The sequence below is a fragment of the Saccopteryx leptura genome, chromosome 1 (genome assembly GCF_036850995.1).
Source record: "Saccopteryx leptura isolate mSacLep1 chromosome 1, mSacLep1_pri_phased_curated, whole genome shotgun sequence".
Taxonomy (NCBI): domain Eukaryota; kingdom Metazoa; phylum Chordata; class Mammalia; order Chiroptera; family Emballonuridae; genus Saccopteryx; species Saccopteryx leptura.
In genome coordinates, this window is record NC_089503.1 from 50,966,262 (window position 1) to 50,984,226 (window position 17,965).

Below are 17,965 nucleotides of genomic sequence, written 5' to 3' on the forward strand. Positions count from 1 at the left end.
AAAAAATTTGATAGAACTATGCTTGTAATATTTATTCATTTCATAAAACTCATTATGCCTTTGATGAAATAGATTTTAATTCCCTTGTGTTTGTTACTTCAGTAGGAAGTGAGGATGCCAGTCAAGAAGTAATATGGAAATATGTTAACAGTTTTATTGTTTTGTCAGGCATTATTTAGTATTTTTTTGTTAATATTTTAAAACTATTATAACATAATTTATTTTTTTTATTTATTTATTTTAGAGAGGGGGGGAGAGAGAGAGAGAAAGAGAAAGGGGGGAGGAGCAGGAAGCATCAACTCCCATATGTGCCTTGACCAGACAAGTGCAGGGTTTTGAACCGGCAACCTCAGTGTTCCCAGGTCGATGCTTTATCCACTGCGCCACCAGAAGTCAGGCTATTATAACATAATTTAATTTTGTGTACCTCTTTTATTGTTTTTATTTAAGTATTAAATGCATGAAATAATAAACTACACTTTCAATATATTATTTTTTTATACTTAAAACGGTCATTAGGGCAGAGAACCGGTTGTTAAATTATTTGAATCCCACCGCTGGGCAAGCTTGATTTGTAAAATGGATGTTATCTAGAGGGATGGAGAGTGTACATTCCCTGACCCTCCTCTGTATCAGAGTTCATCAGTGACTGCTCCATCTTGAGGCATCAGAAGTCTGAAAAGCCTTTTGTTTCTTTTTACACCAATACATGAGCTCAGCTGGCCTTGAGTAAATGAGAGTGCTGGGCTGCCTTTTTCAGGCATTCTTTGTCCTCTGCTTCTCTTTTGGATTTCATTGTCTGAGTTCAGGAAGGAGGCAGTTTGTCACAGCTATGTCAGGGGAAGCTAGCAGAGAGTATAAGAGTAAAGAAAGAGGTGTTCTTCCTATCTTGGGCTCTCCTTTCTTTCCTACTTTCCCCCCTCCTTTCTCAGGATACTCCTTCATTATCTTTTTCCCAGTAATGTGTTTTGGGCTTCCCGTCAGTGAATAACATGGAGCTAGATTAGGGAGTGAAGCTGGCTGTGATTTGGTGTTAGGAATTTAGGGCTGGAGAAGGGCATTGTGATCTGTAGGAAGAGATTTGGGAGACTTTTTGGGATTTTGGGAATTCCATGTGGTCACCATCTCATAGCAGCTAAGTCTTCCCATGGCCTTTGCCAATAAGTCAGGTGGTTAACTGAGGAAAAGTGATCATTTGGATTTAATGCCTCTTCCAGGTGACTTGTCCTCCAAGCTGTTTTGCAGGAGTTGGCCTTGTCTCAGCTGAGGGAAGGGGTGCATGAGGAGTTGAGTGGGCTTCTGTTTGTCAGAATCCTCTGAGTGCTGGGAGGAAACAGGAAACAGCAGGAGGCTATTCAATGAGCTAGTAATATGTAGAGTGGCTTCCTTTTTTACTTTGCCTTCTTATCCTTGTCTCCTTTAGCCCAACTCTGCAAAGAATGGCTAATGGTGTCTACTCAGAGTCTCCTGTCTTACTCTAGCCCATCTCTGAAGTGTGTCTGAGCTGCTTTTTCTCCTATGGCCACTTCTGATCAGGAATATATCTTCAATATGTGAACATTGCATTTGGAGTTTATAAAATTCTTCACAGACATTCTATATTTGGCTCACAGCATTGGGAGAAAAGCCAACCAAGCATTGTCGAGCAGATGCAGTTATTTTTAGCTACCTCTGTGTTTCCTGTTGCACAAACTGCTTTTTTTGTTCTAAAGAGGAGAACCGATGGAATGAATACTTTGTGTGCCTCTATAAGGTCACAGTATGTTTAGGGCCTAGGAGATAGGCAGGTGATCTTCATGATCAGATGATTCAATTCTGTCTTTACTATTTTTTAAATGATCTGAAAGCATTTATAATTTTAAAGTCTTTAAGGAGTAAACAAAAATAGCTGATTTTTAGGTAGTAAACATTTATTGGCCTTTTAAATTAGGCAGAGCTTAAAGTGTTATCTTGTGAGGAACCCTAGAAAGCTAAAGTGAATCTTCTTCTTGTCTTTAAATCATGGATACGGGGAAGTTCTCCTTTTTTGTTATAGTTTGGTAGGCAGAAGTAATTTATGCACTGAGCAAATGTTTTTGAATAAATGTATGCATGGACATGAAGCTTGTAGTTTTAATAGATTGAGAATTTGTGGAATAGTTTTATTAAACTGACTTATGTTACCTTCCTGCCTTTTCTTTTAGAATGCAAGACTTAATTGATATAGGGATAAACAAAAGGATCAATAGACCAACGTTTGTTTTTTTTTTTTGCAAGTGAGACAGAGTCAGACAGGAAGGGAAAGAGATGAGAAGCAACAACTTATAGTTATGTTACTTTAGTTCATTGATTGCTTCTCACACGTAACTTGACTGGGTGGGGGGGTTCCAGCTGAGCCAGTGACCCCTTGATTTAGCCAGTGACCTTGGGCTTCAAAGCCAATGACCTTTGGGCACAAGCCAGTAACCATGATCTCACATTCAAGCCAACCCTGCACTCAAGCCGGGTAAGCCTGTGCTCAAGCCAGCGACCTCAGGGTTTCGAACATAGGTCCTCAGTGTCCCAGGTCAACACTATCCACTGCGCTACCACCTGGTCAGGTTGGACTGAAATTTTGTTATACAATAGAGGCACCAAACCAAAGAAGGCACTCGTTAATAATGGAGCTGGAAAAATTGCTTGTGCATGGGGGAAATAATGCAAAAAGGATCCCTATTTCACACCATAACAAAATAAACGAGACAGATTAAGAAGTTAAATGTCAAAACCAACAGTCTAAATCTTTTGGAAGAAAATATTAATAATTACCTTTCTGACCTCTGGGTAGGGACTTTATAAGCAAGATACAGAAAGCACTATTTGTAAAATACGTGATTAATAAATTTGATTTTTTAAATTTATTATTATTATTATTTTGTATTTTTCTAAAGTTAGAAGCAGAGAGACAGACTACTGCATGCGCCCGACCAGGATCCACCCGGCATGCCCACCAGGGGCCAATGCTCTGCCCAGCTGGGACATTGCTTTGTTGCAGCTGAGCCATTCTAGCGCCTGAGGTGGAGGCCACGGAGCCATCCTCAGCGCCCGGGCCAACTTTGCTCCAATGGAGCCTTGGCCACGGGAGGGGAAGAGAGAGATAGAGAGGAAGTATAGGGGGAGGGGTGGAGAAGCAGATGGGCACTTCCGTGTGCCCTGACTGGGAATCGAACCCGGAACTTCCATACACCAGGCTGACACTCTACCACTGAGCCAACCATCCAGGGCCAATAAATTTGATTTTTTTTAAATTAAGAAAAGGATATATTAAAATGAAAAGATAAATACTATAAGAAGATACATATAACATACACAACTGATAGAGCATTAGCAGATGATAAAGCTCTTGCTAATTGGTAAGAAAGGTAAGTAACTCAATAGAAAAATGGGTGAAGAACATGAAAGGTATTGGATAAAACATACATTTTTAAAATTCACTAGCAATCAGAGGAGTATAAATTAAATGCACCCATTTCAGTGGCAAAGTTAAGAAACCTGATACCAACATTAGCATCTTTTTATTATGGAATTTTCCAAACTAGTAATACTGTATAAATACATCCATTTATTGAAGTTTTATATTCTACAGTGATGATAACAATGTTAGTTAACATTTATTATGTACTATGGGCTTGGCACTGTGCTAAGATTTCAACATTTATTGTCCCTTTTTAAAATTATTTATTTATTTATTTATTTTTTACAGAGACAGTGAGTCAGAGAGAGGGATAGACAGGGACAGACAGACAGGAACGGAGAGAGAGGAGAAGCATCAATCATTAGTTTTTCATTGCGCATTGCAACACCTTAGTTGTTCATTGATTGCTTTCTCATATATGCCTTGACCGCGGGCCTTCAGAAGACTGAGGAACCCCTTGCTGGAGCCAGCGACCTTGGGTTCAAGCTGGTGAGCTTTTGCTCAAACCAGATGAGCCTGTGCTCAAGCTGGCGACCTCGGGGTCTCGAACCTGGGTCCTCTACATCCCAGTCCGACGCTCTATCCACTGTGCCACCGCCTGGTCAGGCAACATTTATTGTTTCTTAATCCTCAAAACAAACCTGTGACATAGGTAATATTTCTGTTACATGAATGAAACATACAAATTCTTTTTTTTTTTTTTTTCTGAAGCTGGAAACGGGGAGAGACAGACAGACTCCCGCATGCGCCTGACCAGGATCCACCCGGCACGCCCACCAGGGGGCGATGCTCTGCCCACCAGGGGGCGATGTTTGGCCCCTCCGGGGCATCGCTCTGCTGCGACCAGAGCCACTCTAGCGCCTGGGGCAGAGGCCATGTAGCCATCCCCAGCGCCCGGGCCTTCTTTGCTCCAATGAAGCCTTGGCTGCGGGAGGGGAAGAGAGAGACAGAGAGGAAGGGGGGGGGGGTGGAGAAGCAAATGGGCACTTCTCCTATGTGCCTTGGCCGGGAATCGAACCCGGGTCCCCTGCACGCCAGGCCGACGCTCTACCGCTGAGCCAACTGGCCAGGGCCAACATACAAATTCTTAAACACTTAATAATGCACTGCAATGAAGGGAATGATAGCTCTCTTGGCTAGAACAGTTTCATAGTCAAGATACATATTTAAAAAAAGGCATTTCTAATTTATAGCCACAAGAAAATTCTAGTAGGGACAGAAACCATAAAATATTTAGATTAAATGAAAAAGAAATGTATATGACCTCTGAGGGGAAGAGTGGATGGTTAAGAGCTTGACGGTATGATTTAAGTTAAGTAAGCTGAGTTCAAATCCCAGTTCTACTACTTACTAGCTACGTAACTTTGGACAAATTACTTAACCTCTCTATGTTAGTTTTGTCTGTAAAATAAGGATAGATCAATATTGCCAAATTGTTCTTTGTTAATTCAGATTACTCACCTCACCAGCAGCAGTGTATGAAAGTACTGTTTTTTATTTTTAACGAGAAAGAGAGAGAGAGGGACACAGAGAGACAGGAAGGGAGAGAGGTGAGAAGCATCAACTCATAAATGTGGCACCTTAGTTGTTCATTGATTGTTTTCTCATATGTATGTTGACTGGGAGGCTCCAGCAGAGTGAGCAACCCCTTGCTCAAGCCAGCGACCTTGGGCTTCAAGCCAGCGACCATGGGGTTGTGTCTGTGAGCCTGCACTCAAGTCAGCAACCTTGGGGTTTCAAACCTGGGTCATCAGTATCTCAGGCCAGTGCTCTATCCACTGCGCCACCACCTGGTCAGGCTAGAAGCAGTCTTAAAGCCAGAAGGAAATACAGAAAGCATTGAGACCAGCCACCCAATCTTTTTTTTTTTTTTTTTTTAACAGAGATAGAGAGTTGGAGGGATAGATAGGTACAGACAGACAGGAAGGAACAGAGAGAGATGAGAAGCATCAATCATTAGTTTTTTGTTGCGAAACCTTAATTGTTCATTGATTGCTTTCTCATATGTGCCTTGACTGTAGGCCTTAAGCAGACGGAGTAACCCCTTGCTCGAGCCAGCAACCTTGGGTCCAAGCTGGTGAGCTTTACTCAAACCACTTGAGCCTGCGCTCAAGCTGGTGACCTTGGAGTCTTGAACCTGGGTCCTTCCGCATCCCACTCCGACACTCTATTCACTGCACCACCACCTGGTCAGGCTAACCACCAAATCTTACATATCAGGACTGAAGCTCAGAAAGGGATAATGGTACACTCAGGATCATACTGGAAGATAGTGACAGAGTCAGATCTGGAACCTAGACTTTCTGACTTACTTGTAGTGTTATTTTTTACTATTGTAAAAATTCATGAATTTGGGCCCTGGCTTGTTTCTCAGTGGATAGAGTGTCGGCCCAGCATGTGGATGTCCCGGGTTCAATCCCTGGTCAGGGCACACATGAGAAGCAACCATCTGCTTTTCTTCCCCTCCCTCTCCCCCTTCTCTCTCTTTCTCCCTCTCACAATCAATGGCATAATTAGTTTGAGCATCTGCTCCGGGCGCTGAAGATAGCTCTGTTGATTTGAGTGTCATTCTCAGGTGCTGAGGATAGCATGGTTATATGAACATTGACTCCAGACATGGGTTGCTGGGCAGATCCTGGTCAGAGCATGTGTGGGAATCTGTCTTACTACCTCCCCTCCTCTGACTTAAAAAAGAAAACAAGAAAAAATAGAATTCATGAATTCGGCAAACATTTTTATGAATAATTATTATATGTGAGATTTCTCTGCTAGATGCTAAACATCTGTTTAGCATAAGTTTTTTTTTTTGGTATTTTTCTGAAGCTGGAAATGGGGAGAGACAGTCAGACAGACTCCTGCATGTGCCCGACCGGGATCCACCTGGCATGCCCACCAGGGGGTGATGCTCTGCCCACCAGGGGGCGATGCTCTGCCCCTCCAGGGCGTTGCTCCCTTGCGACCAGAGCCACCCTAGTGCCCGGGGCAGAGGCCAAGGAGCCACCCCCAGCGCCCGGGCCATCCCTGCTCCAATGGAGCCTCGCTGCGGGAGGGGAAGAGAGAGACAGAGAGGAAGGAGAGGGGGAGGGGTGGAGAAGCAGATGGGCGCTTCTCCTATGTGCCCTGGCCAGGAATCGAACCCGGGACCTCTGCACGCCAGGCCGATGCTCTACCACTGAACCAACCGGCCAGGGCATCTTTTTTTTTTTTTTTTTTTTTTTTTAAGAGAGAAAGGGATAGACAGGAAGGGAGAGAGATGAGAAGCATCAGCTCATAATTGCGGCACCTTAGTTGTTCATTGATTGTTTTCTCATATGTGCCTTGACCAGGGGGCTCCAGCTGAGCCAGTGACCTTGGACTCAAGTCAGCAACCTTGTTGGGGTTTAAGCCAGTGACCTTTGGGCTCAAACCAGCAAGCATGGGGTCATGTCTATGATCCCATGCTCAAGTCGGCGACCCTGCGCTCAAGCTGATGAGCCCATGCTCAAGCTGGATGAGCCTGTACTCAAGCCAGCGACCTCAGGGTTTTCAACCTGGGTCCTCAGCATCCTAGGCTGATACTCTATCCACTGTGCCACTGCCTGGCCAGGCAAGCCTTACCACTCTGATTTTATCTATTCCCATTTTACAGCTGAGGAAACAGAATCAGAGAGGTTAAGTAACTTTCTCAAGATCATACAACTAGAAAGTAGCAGGGGAAGATTGGAACTCACATCTGTTTGCTTCCTGAGCCCCATCTTCTCTTTCTATACTTTATATATCATATATTTCAGATGTTTTCTCTTCCCTTTCTTGTTCATTATCTTTTCTAAAACTTAGTCCTTAAGGCTCTGTTCACACTCCTCATCCTGTTTTGATTGCTAGGCTAACCTTTGCTTTGTGGACATTGACAACCACTTCATTGAGCTGCCAGAGGACTTGCCTCAGTTTCCCAACAAATTGGAGTTCATCCAGGAAGTCTCTGAGATTCTCATGGCCTTTGGCATACCGCCTGAAGGGAACCTTCATTGCAGTGAGAGTGCCTCCAAGCTGAAGAGGCTCCGCGTCTCTGAGCTTGTCTCTGACAAGAGGAATGGGAACTTCGCAGGCTCCCCTTTGCATTCTTATGAGCTCCTCAAGGAGAATGAAACTATTGCCCGGCTGCAAGCCTTGGTCAAGAGGACTGGGGTGAGCCTAGAAAAGGTAAGATGCTGTATATGAGTCTTTGACAGGTTTTGTCTGTGCTTGGGTGCTGTCCTGGTGAAATAAATTGTGGGATGAGAAAACAGTGCAGGAAAAGGCATATTTGTCAGCACTGAAGGAATGCTTTTTTATGGGAGACTGTGAATTCAGCTCTGGCAAACATTATCCTAGTAAATACTACCTGAATTTAAATCTGGAATTAAATCTGAGTAGGTTCTCACTTGGGCATCAAGGAGAGCCTGTTCTCATTCTGTGTGAACTACAGCAAAGTGACTTGGAGGGATGATGCTTATGTTTCTGTTCAGACCTCCTTCAGAACATTGCCTTGTGAGTTTCACAGCAGCCTAACCACACAGAGCAGGTATTGTTACCTCTTGAATAGCTCAAGAATCCTAGGCTTAGAGAGCCTGAGTGTTTTGCCTAACATTAAATGGCCCAGGAAGTGGCTGAGCTGAGGCTAGAACCTGGTCCCCTTGAATTCTAGTCCTATGCTCTTTCCAGGGATGCACTTACCTTTCTCTTTCTTGACTTTGATGAGACTATCAGCTTTCTGCAGTTTTTTTACCCATCACTTCACCTTCCCCCGTTCTCACTATTATATTACTTTTGTGAATTACATATAAGCAAATGGGCCAATGTAATAATTTGTTGAGCTACATTTTAGTGAAGTGTGAAACATTTCACCATCCTCCTTTATTTAGTTAGTAGAACAGATATTTTTTAAAAAAATCATAGCCATTTAATAATAATGTATGGTGCCAGCTGGGTACTGGAAAAATCAGGGGAACACTTTGAAAAATACATGGTTTTCTAAGCACTGGGTATACACCAGAACTTAATATAAAATAATATTGAATGTAAACTGTGATTAAAAATTAAAAAAAGAAAGAAAATAAAAAAATAAATCATGGCCAGTTAGAGAGGAGCAGAGAATTACATGTATTTAGAGAGATTAAAAAGGTTAAAAAAGACACAGGAAAAATACTAGGGTGAAAGATAAGGAAAGTGGTATGGGGAGAAAATTAGAGACGTAGACAGAGCTAGAGTCTGACCATGTTGCTTTGTGTTACCATTTTCTTATGGACTTCCAGATTCTCTATTACCTGGACCCTTGAGATAAGTTGCACCTTTTTCTCTGTTGCTGAATCTCTCACTGCCCACAATGATAATTTTCGAGTTACTGGGTACCTGCAAGTGGAACATTTCATTTATCTCTTCTCCGTGTCAGAATCCCCCCCCTTCCCATTCATTCTCTCCCTCTCCCCCCCCCCCCCCAATCTCCACTTGCTACAAAGTAAATGACTAGGGGAATAAAACCATTTCTTTGGGATAAAAGAAAAAAATTGAGTGTTCTCAACTGTCCTTTCTTTTTTGTAGCTGGAAGTGCGTGAAGATACCAGCAGCAATAAGGATCTGAAAGTTCAGTGTGATGAAGAAGAACTCAGGATTTACCAGCTAAACATTCAGATCCGGGAAGTTTTTGCAAATCGTTTCACTCAGATGTTTGCAGATTATGAGGTGTTCGTCATTCAGCCCAGCCAGGATAAGGAGTCCTGGTTTTCCAATAGGGAGCAGATGCAAAACTTCGATAAAGTGAGTTTAATCTGCTGGGGAAGTGGTGAGGCATGAAGATTTATAACTGATGATGAGTTTTTCTTAATACAGATGACCCTGAACAATATGGGAATTAGGGATGTCAACCCCTGCAGTCAGAAATTCATGTATAAATTTTGACTCCCCCAAAACTTCAGTTGTCCTTCGATATCTGTGGGGGTTTAGTTCTAGGACCCCCCTGTGGATAACAAAATCTGCAGATACTTAAGTCCCATATATAAAATGGCATAGAAAAATGCATACTCTTAGCCCGGTGCATCCATGGAAAACAGTATTTTTTAATTTTTTTTTTGTATTTTTCTGAAGGTGGAAACGGGGAGAGATAGTCAGACTCCCGCATGCGTCCGACCGGGATCCACCCGGCACACCCACCAGGGGGCGATGCTCTGCCCCTCTGGGGCGTCGCTCTGCTGTGACCAGAGCCACTCTAGCGCCTGGGGCAGAGGCCAAGGAGCCATCCCCAACGCCCGGGCCATCTTTGCTCCAATGGAGCCTTGGCTGCGGGAGGGGAAGAGAGAGACAGAGAGGAAGGGGGGGGGTGGAGAAGCAAATGGGCGCTTCTCCTATGTGCCCTGGCTGGGAATCGAACCCGGGACTTCTGCACGCCAGGCCGATGCTCTACCGCTGAGCCAACCGGCCAGGGCTGGAAAACAGTATTTTTGATCTCTGGTGGTTGAATCCACAGATGCAAAATCTGGGGATATGGATTAATATATATTAATATAATATATTAATATAATATAGTTTATTAATATATATTAATATAATATATAGTTGCTAAAAGAACCTGATATTGTTGAGGGTAACATTACATCCAATATATAAAGATATATAAACCAACTATATATTATTGAAAAATGTATATAAGTGGGCCTGTGCAGTTCAAACATATATCGTTCAAGGGTCATCTGTACTGTATGCTGGAAACAAGTTCATAGTCCTTCTGATGTTGATAAAATGCAAGGTCTTGTTGCCTTAGAACAGAGTTCTGGTTCTTAACTTTCAGGTGATTTACCTTCAGTGTTACAAAATGATGAAGAGCCCTGGCCGGATAGCTGGGTTGGTTAATGTATTGTCGCAAAAGTGCAGAGGTTGCTGGTTAAGATCCTGGTCAGGGCACATACAGGAACAGATTGATATTCCTCTCTGTCTCTCTCTCCCTCCCCTTCTCTCTCTCCCTTTCTCTCTTTCTCTCTCCCTCTCTCTCCTCTCTCTCCCCTTCTCTCTCCTTCTCTCTCCTTTTCTCTTCTTCTCTCTCCTCTCTCCTTCTCTCTCCTCTCTCCCTCTCTCCTTTTCCCTCGCTCCCTCTCTCCCTCCCTCTCTCTCCCTCTTTCTTCCTTTCTCTCTTTCTCCTACCCTCCCTCTCTCTCCTTCTCTCTCCTTCTCTCTCTCCATTCCTCTCCCTCTCTCTAAAAAAAAAAAAAAGATGAAGAGATTTTGCTGTTTGCTCACTAGGAAGCTTCAGAATAGAACTATCCTTATGGAACCCTTGGGTATGTTGCCTTTGCTGGTCAAGGCTGACATACTCTTTTCCCCTTTCCTTTGCCCTATTGATGACTGTTTCTTTGTCCCACCAGGCATCTTTTCTATCAGATCAGCCTGAGCCCTACCTGCCCTTTCTCTCAAGATTCCTGGAGACCCAGATGTTTGCTTCTTTCATTGACAATAAAATTATGTGTCATGATGATGATGATAAAGACCCTGTGCTCCGGGTATTCGATTCCCGAGTAGACAAGATCAGGCTGTTGAATGTTCGGACGCCTACTCTCCGCACATCCATGTACCAGAAGTGTACCACTGTGGACGAAGCAGGTGAGGCCTCCTGCTTGCTGTACTTTCTTGCTTCTTGGATAATGTCACTGACATGTCCCTGTGCCTAAATATGCCCATTTCTTTCCCTGTTTGAGCTTTTCCATAAGTTGTTCCTGTAGCCCAAAATGCTCTTTCCTATCTTTTTTTGCCTGGTTAACTTCTTTTTATCTTAAAACATTGAGTCATTTGGTAATGGCTCCTGTGTAGGTAACAGAGAATCTAATTAGCTGTGGGTTAGACAAATGTGGGGGTTATTTTTCTCAAATTAACAAGAAGTGCAGAATTGGTGGTTCCTGGTACTGATTCAGCTGCTCAACCATGGAATCCGGAACCGAGGTTCTGTTTTTTTACTCAGCTGTCCTTAGTATATTGACTTTTATGTTCACATTGGTTGTCTCATGTTTACAAGAGGCTTCTTGTGTTCACATTCAGGGCAAGAAGAGGGGAAGTTGCTACCAGCTATATTTTCCTTCTTATTTAGAAAGCAAAACTTTTCCAGAAATTCCCAACAACTTCCATTGTCTCATAGGCCAGAACCGTGTTATGTGACCATATTTATGTTTAAGGGAGGCTGTGAAAGTGAGTAGTGAATTGGATATAATGTTACCCTCAACAATATCGGGTTCTTTTAGCAAGAAAGAAGGGGCAAATGAGTTATGAGTAAGAGGTTGATAGTGTTTGCCACAAAAACTTACCTGTATGTCTTCTCTGTGAAACCTTCTCTGATGCCTTCAGGCTGAGTTGGTGGGTCCTGCTCTGCTCCGTTGGTGCTTTGTTCTTATCTATCCTCTATAATCTCTGTTCTGAGCTGTCATTAACAGGGAACAATTTAAGAGCACAGACTGTGTTTACTTATTTTTCTAGCCTCAACTTCTAGCGTTGTGCTTACTTAGCACATGTGGATGTTAAAAGTAGTTTGCTACCTGCCTGATTGAAAAGGCCTTTTTGTTCACAGAAACGCCATCTAGATGAATGTAGCCAGACAATAGTCTCGGTTTGAGGTGTCAGATTAAGAACTATGCTATGTTCACTTCCTTGTGGGATGTTCAATGTCCTTGTAGCTGTTTTGTATATAATGTTCATTTATTTACCAAATATAAATACCTACTACATGCTTAACGTATACTGTGCTCAAATAAATATTTGCTGAATGAATAAACATCCAAGCAGTTTTCTATGTTTTGGTTATAATTTGGACAATGTCCTACCTTCATTGACTATTCTCTAGCCTTCTATCTTTAGCTTTCAGCTCTCGATCTAGTATTTCATTAAGATGATAGTCCTCTTGGTTAAGGCTGGAGGACATGTTGCCCATGCAAGTGGACTACTCTGATGTTGTCATCCATGCCCCCTGGAATAATACATTAGGCTTCAGATTTCTGAGCCCTTCCTAAGGTGTGGTCCTGGGAAGCTGGATGGAGACTTTTACAAGACAGTAGGTTTAGAGAAACATCTCCCAAGCCATCAGTTTAAATAAGGACTTTTCAATCTTTTATGTTGTGGTGTACTTGAAACGACAATATTTGTGTAAGGCTTACTGAATAAAGGGAGGAACTGGTTCATAGCTAGAGGCTATAAAGTGCGAGGCTCTAGTCACTTGAGGCATTGCCTGTCTGCCCAAGGGTTGAGGCAGTCAGTTCCTAACCCATCAGCAATGTATTTGTTGAATACTAAACACCACAGCATGCTGATTTGAATTATTCTGGTCTGGGTTGTGGCCAGGACATATATTGTCATGGACTTGTTAGAACATGGGGTTTGGAATATGGAAGGGAATGGTAACCAGCCCTCATTAGTGTGACTCATTTCAGAAAAATGGGTGTCATAGAGACCCTTCAGGCAACTCTTGTGCCCTGCTCCCAGGAATAATGGGAATGTCTTTGCCATTGGTGTATCCCTTATGTCCCAGAGAGATACACTGCAAATATGCTAGAGCAGGATTTTTGCCACTGGCCTCAGATTCGTAGCCTGGAGAAATGGTTCAGATGCCTTACCTCATCCAGCATAGACACTTGATTAGGAAATAGTAAAAATATAACTAAAGGGCCTGACCTGTGGTGGCTCATTGGATAACGCTTCGACCTGGAATGCTGAGGTTGCCAGTTCAAAACCCCAGGCTTGCCTGGTCAAGGCACAAATGAGAGTTGATGCTTCCTGCTCCTCTCCCCTTCTCTCTATCTCTTTCTCTCTCACTAAAATGAGTAAATTAATATATATATTTATACATATAAAACACTAAAGGAATCTTTTTGGAGATCCTTTAAAATGTTACATTTGAAATAGATTCTGATGATAATTCTCACCCATAATTTTATAGATAAAGATGTTCCTTAGGTTCACCATGTATTGGCAGGGCCTAGAATAGTGGTTGGCACATTTTATCTTTTCTTTTGTGCTTGGCATATTTTAGACACTGAATAAGTTCTGTTAAATAAGAGTAAGAGTGGGAGGAAGTGAGGGAGGTCCAAAGAGAGGCAGCAAGTTGACCTAGGGTAACAGCAAGGCCCAAAGAGTGAGATGTTTTTATATGACTAGAGAATACCAGGAGAGTTACCAGCTTTTTTTTTCTTTCTTTAAAAAGTTTTTGAGGTATAATTGACATACAGTAAACTGCACATATTTAAAGTTTTGCTATATGTATTCACTTATATCCAAGAACGAGCAAACATATCACCCTCAAAAGTTTGCTCTTTGTAATACCTTCATCTCATCCCCTCCCCACTCTCCAGATCCTGAGGGCAACCACTGCTGTGATTTTTGTTACTGAAGAGTTTTCATATTCTAGAATTTTATATAAATGGAATCATACAGTATGTACTCTTTTTTTTTTTAAAGTTTGTTTTCTTTTACTCGGTATAATTACTTTGAGATTCATTTATGTTCTTTATATTGCTGAATAGTATTCCATTTTATAGGTTTATCTGTTTAACTGTTGGTGGGCAATTGGGCTACGAATATACATGTGTTTTCCCTTGGAAAAGTGCCTAGGAGTGGATGACTGGATCATATATTTGTACGTTGGTTTTTTAAAGAAACTGCCAAATTGTCAAAAAAAATTATATATTTTGCATTTCCACTAGCACTATATGACAATTAATAGCTCTTCTGCACTGTTGCCATCATTTAGTATGTCCAGTATTTTCAATTTTAACCTTTTTAATAGGTTTGTAGTGGTATCTCATTGTGGTTTTGATTTGTGTGTTTCTGATGACTAATGTTGTTGAACATGTTTTCATCTGCTTATTTGCCATCCATTTATTAATCTTCTCTGCTGAATTGCCTGTTTAAATTTTTTGCCCATTTTTTTATTGGGTTGTTTTCTTATTTGAATTTTTATTTATTTATTTATTTTTTACAGAGACAGTGAGTCAGAGAGAGGGATAGACAGGGACAGACAGACAGGAATGGAGAGAGATGAAAAGCATCAATCATTAGTTTTTCGTTGTGCGTTGTAATACCTTAGTTGTTTATTGATTGCTTTCTCATATCTGCCTTGACTGTGGGCCTTCAGCAGACTGAGCAACCCTTTGCTGGAGCCAGTGACCTTAGGTTCAAGCTGGTGGGCCTCTGCTCAAACCAGATGAGCCCGCACTCAAGCTGGCGACCTCAGGGTCTCGAACCTGGGTCCTCTGCATCCCAGTCCGATGCTCTATCCACTGCGCCACCACCTGGTCAGGCTCTTATTTGAGTTTTGAAAATTCTATGTATGTTCTGATGCACGTCCTCTATTACATATACCCACTCTGGCTTGTCTTTTTGTTCTCTCAACTATCTTTTGAATAAAAAAGTTTTAAATTTTAGTGGTGGGGCATAATTTATCAGTTTTTATAAATGGATTATGCTTTTGGTGTTGTATCTAAGAAATTTTTGCCTGAGTAAGGTTATATAGATTTTTTTCTATATATTTCCTTCTTGAAGTTTTGTAGTTTGAGGTTTTATATTTGGATCTATGATTCATTGTAGTTAATTTTTGTCAGTAGAAAAGACTGTTCTTTCTCCAATGAATTGCCTTTTTACCCTTTGTCAAAATATCAACTAAATATATATGTGTAAGTCTATTTCTGGATTCTCTGTTCTGCTTTATTTTATTTATTTATTTTTTTAAATGAAACCAGTTAGAATTTATATTTCTAAATACAAGTTAAACATTACATGTTTATATTATGTATTACATATATAAATATATATATATATTTATACAAAGTGGAGTGAAAGGTTTATAGCTGTTTGTATGGAAAATCATACAATGATAAATAATAATACAAGAATAAACTCTGTTTTGTGCATCCTCACAAATGTAAACCTACTTTTGCCCCACCCTGGAGAGAAAGAGAGAGAGAGAGAGAGAGATGTGTGTGATACATAGACCATCTCGTAAAGATGTTTTGAGTAATGATTCTGGAAAATACTTTTATAAGATGCTTTTCATTGTTTCAGAGTAGCTTTGAGGCAGACAGCAATTACTGCACGTAGTTTGTGCTACACAAAGCTGTGAGATCACAGCCATCATTTCCTAGTGGTCACTTTTATTTCTAAGCTTTCAAGGATATATTTCTGTTTCTTTGATCTTTAAGGACCTTAGAAATTACTTTCAAGATGTAATGGGATCTATTGGAGCATTTTTGGATTTAGTAAAATTCAGTAGTTTCAGTAGTAATTCTGGAAGTGTTATTTTAATTTTCGTGAGTATTATTCAGATATCTAAATTGTACAAGGTCCCCTTTTTCTCTTCAGAGTAGTTTAGATTACTAGCATTTTGATATACCAGTTTGTTTCAGTTTCCAAGATATAGATTAAGAAATTGGTATACTTTCAAGGAACATGATTATCCTTTGATTTTGAAACTGAAATTCTGGTTAATTTTCAAAAGAAAATTTATGGCACTTTTTTTTAAATTAAATAAAATTTTATTTTGATGGGTTGACATCAATAAATCAGGGTACATATATTCAAAGAAAACATGTCCAGGTTATCTTGTCATTCAATTCTGTTGCATACCCATCACCCAAAGAGAGATTGTCCTCCGTCACCTTCTATCTAGTTTTCTTTGTAAAAGAAACTCCCCCTCCCCCTTCCCCTCCCCCTCTCCCTCTCCCTCCTTCTCCTTTCCTCCCCCCGCCCCCCGTAACCACCACACTCTTGTCCATGTCTCTTAATCTCTTTTTTTATGTCCCACCATTGTATGGAATCCTGCAGTTCTTGTTTTTTTCTGATTTACTTATTTCACTCGTATAATGTTATCAAGATCCCACCATTTTGTTGTAAGTGATCCGATGTCATCATTTCTTATGGCTCAATAGTATACCATGGTGTATATGTGCCACATCTTCTTTATCTAGTCTTCTTTTTTTTTTTTTACAGTGATTAAAGCCTTTAAGCAAACTCTTGGCCAATACAGCAAGAATCCATAAAAGAGTAGTGTCCTTAACATGTTCACCAAGTCCAAGTTGGCCCCAACACCATGCCAAGTCCCTGATAAATGCAACCCAACCCCAGTTCAGTCTGTTAGGAGCTGTCACAAGGAGCAGGAGTCCAGGAAAAGTCCACATCCAGGAAAAGTCCGCATGCCACTGGAATTGTTGTCACAATTCTATACTTTGCAGCTCACGTCCAAGTCCCAATGACCGCTGCTTCTAGCTGGTAATGATTCCGGTAGACTGGAAAAGCCATCTGCAGCATGTGTGGATATGGAGCTTCTGTTCTCCTCTGCCTGGAGAGATGAGTCCAGGTTGCTTTTCCCTGGAGCTCTGTGACTGTGGCTTGGTAAAGAGAACCTTGGGATACACTAAGCTGGGTGGCAAAGGTAGATTCATAATAGAAGTTGGCAAAAGGGGGAAAGAGGGCTCTAAATTAGGAGTAGATCCCAGCCTGAAATATGAGTGGGGCATTGAGGTAGGAGGAATAAAGGAAACACTATATATTAAACAAAGCAGCAGAAAATAGGACTATCAACACCCACAACAGAGATCCTCGAAGGAATGTTCTGCTTTATTAATTTATTAATCTACATCTATACCTTTACTACAGTCTTGGTTACTCTAACTTGATATTAAATCCTGAAGTCAGGTTATGTTAGTCCTCAAACTTGATTCTTTTTCAAAGTTATTTTGGTTATTCTAGGCCCTTTGTTTTTCATATATATTAGAATCAGCTTACCAATTTCTACAAATAACCTTCTGAGATTTTGAATCTATAGATCAATTTAAGGAGAATTGACATTCTAATATTGTTTTCTGATCCACGAATATGACATCTCTCTCCGTTTATTTAGATCTTCTTTTCAGTTATGTACAAGTTTTTTTAGTATACAACTTTTGCATATTTTTTGTCAGATGTATCCATGAGTATTTTTGGGTGTTAATATAAATGGTATTTAAAGTTTTAATTAAAAATTTTTTTTTGAGTGATGTCACGGAAATGACGCCATGAGCAGCACATCTGACCGATCTCACCAAAATTTCAACAAATTCATCAACTGGAGACAGAAAAATCTATCCTTGGAGCATCCGGGAGTTCCACACACACTGAAGGCAAAAGGGCTGCTTTCACGTGGAACGGAGAGTCGGGAGGGAGCTGAGGGTGTGGAGGAAGCTAACTGCGGCATGGACGTTCATTCAAGCCGAGGAGGGAGTATGCCTGTGTGCTATCAACAAGACCACCCTCAGATGCCATTAAGAAAAAGGAAATCGAATATCATGGATACAAAAGATAGAGAAGTAACACAGATAGATGTGGAAAAATCTATGGATTAAAAATTTAATATATTGGAAACCTTGGAGCTAAATGACAGAGAATTTAAAATAGAAATCCTAAAAATACTCAGAGATATACAAGAAAACTCAGAAAGGCAATTTAGGGAGCTCAGAAAACAACTCAACGAACACAAAGAATATATTACCAAGGAAATTGAAACTATAAAAACAAATA

General features: G+C 41.0%; 1 protein-coding gene across 3 annotated transcripts in view; it reads left to right on the forward strand.

Moving 5' to 3' along the window:
• The window catches only part of DENND5A (DENN domain containing 5A), a 97,247-nt gene that overhangs the window by 42,316 nt on the left and 36,966 nt on the right, over positions 1–17,965 (forward strand). For all 3 annotated transcript variants that reach the window (XM_066366016.1, XM_066366031.1, XM_066366024.1), the window contains 3 exons: positions 7,295–7,612; positions 8,990–9,205; positions 10,804–11,038. In XM_066366016.1, coding sequence (XP_066222113.1) covers positions 7,295–7,612; positions 8,990–9,205; positions 10,804–11,038 — 769 coding nt within the window. The remainder of the gene's footprint in view (positions 1–7,294; positions 7,613–8,989; positions 9,206–10,803; positions 11,039–17,965) is intronic.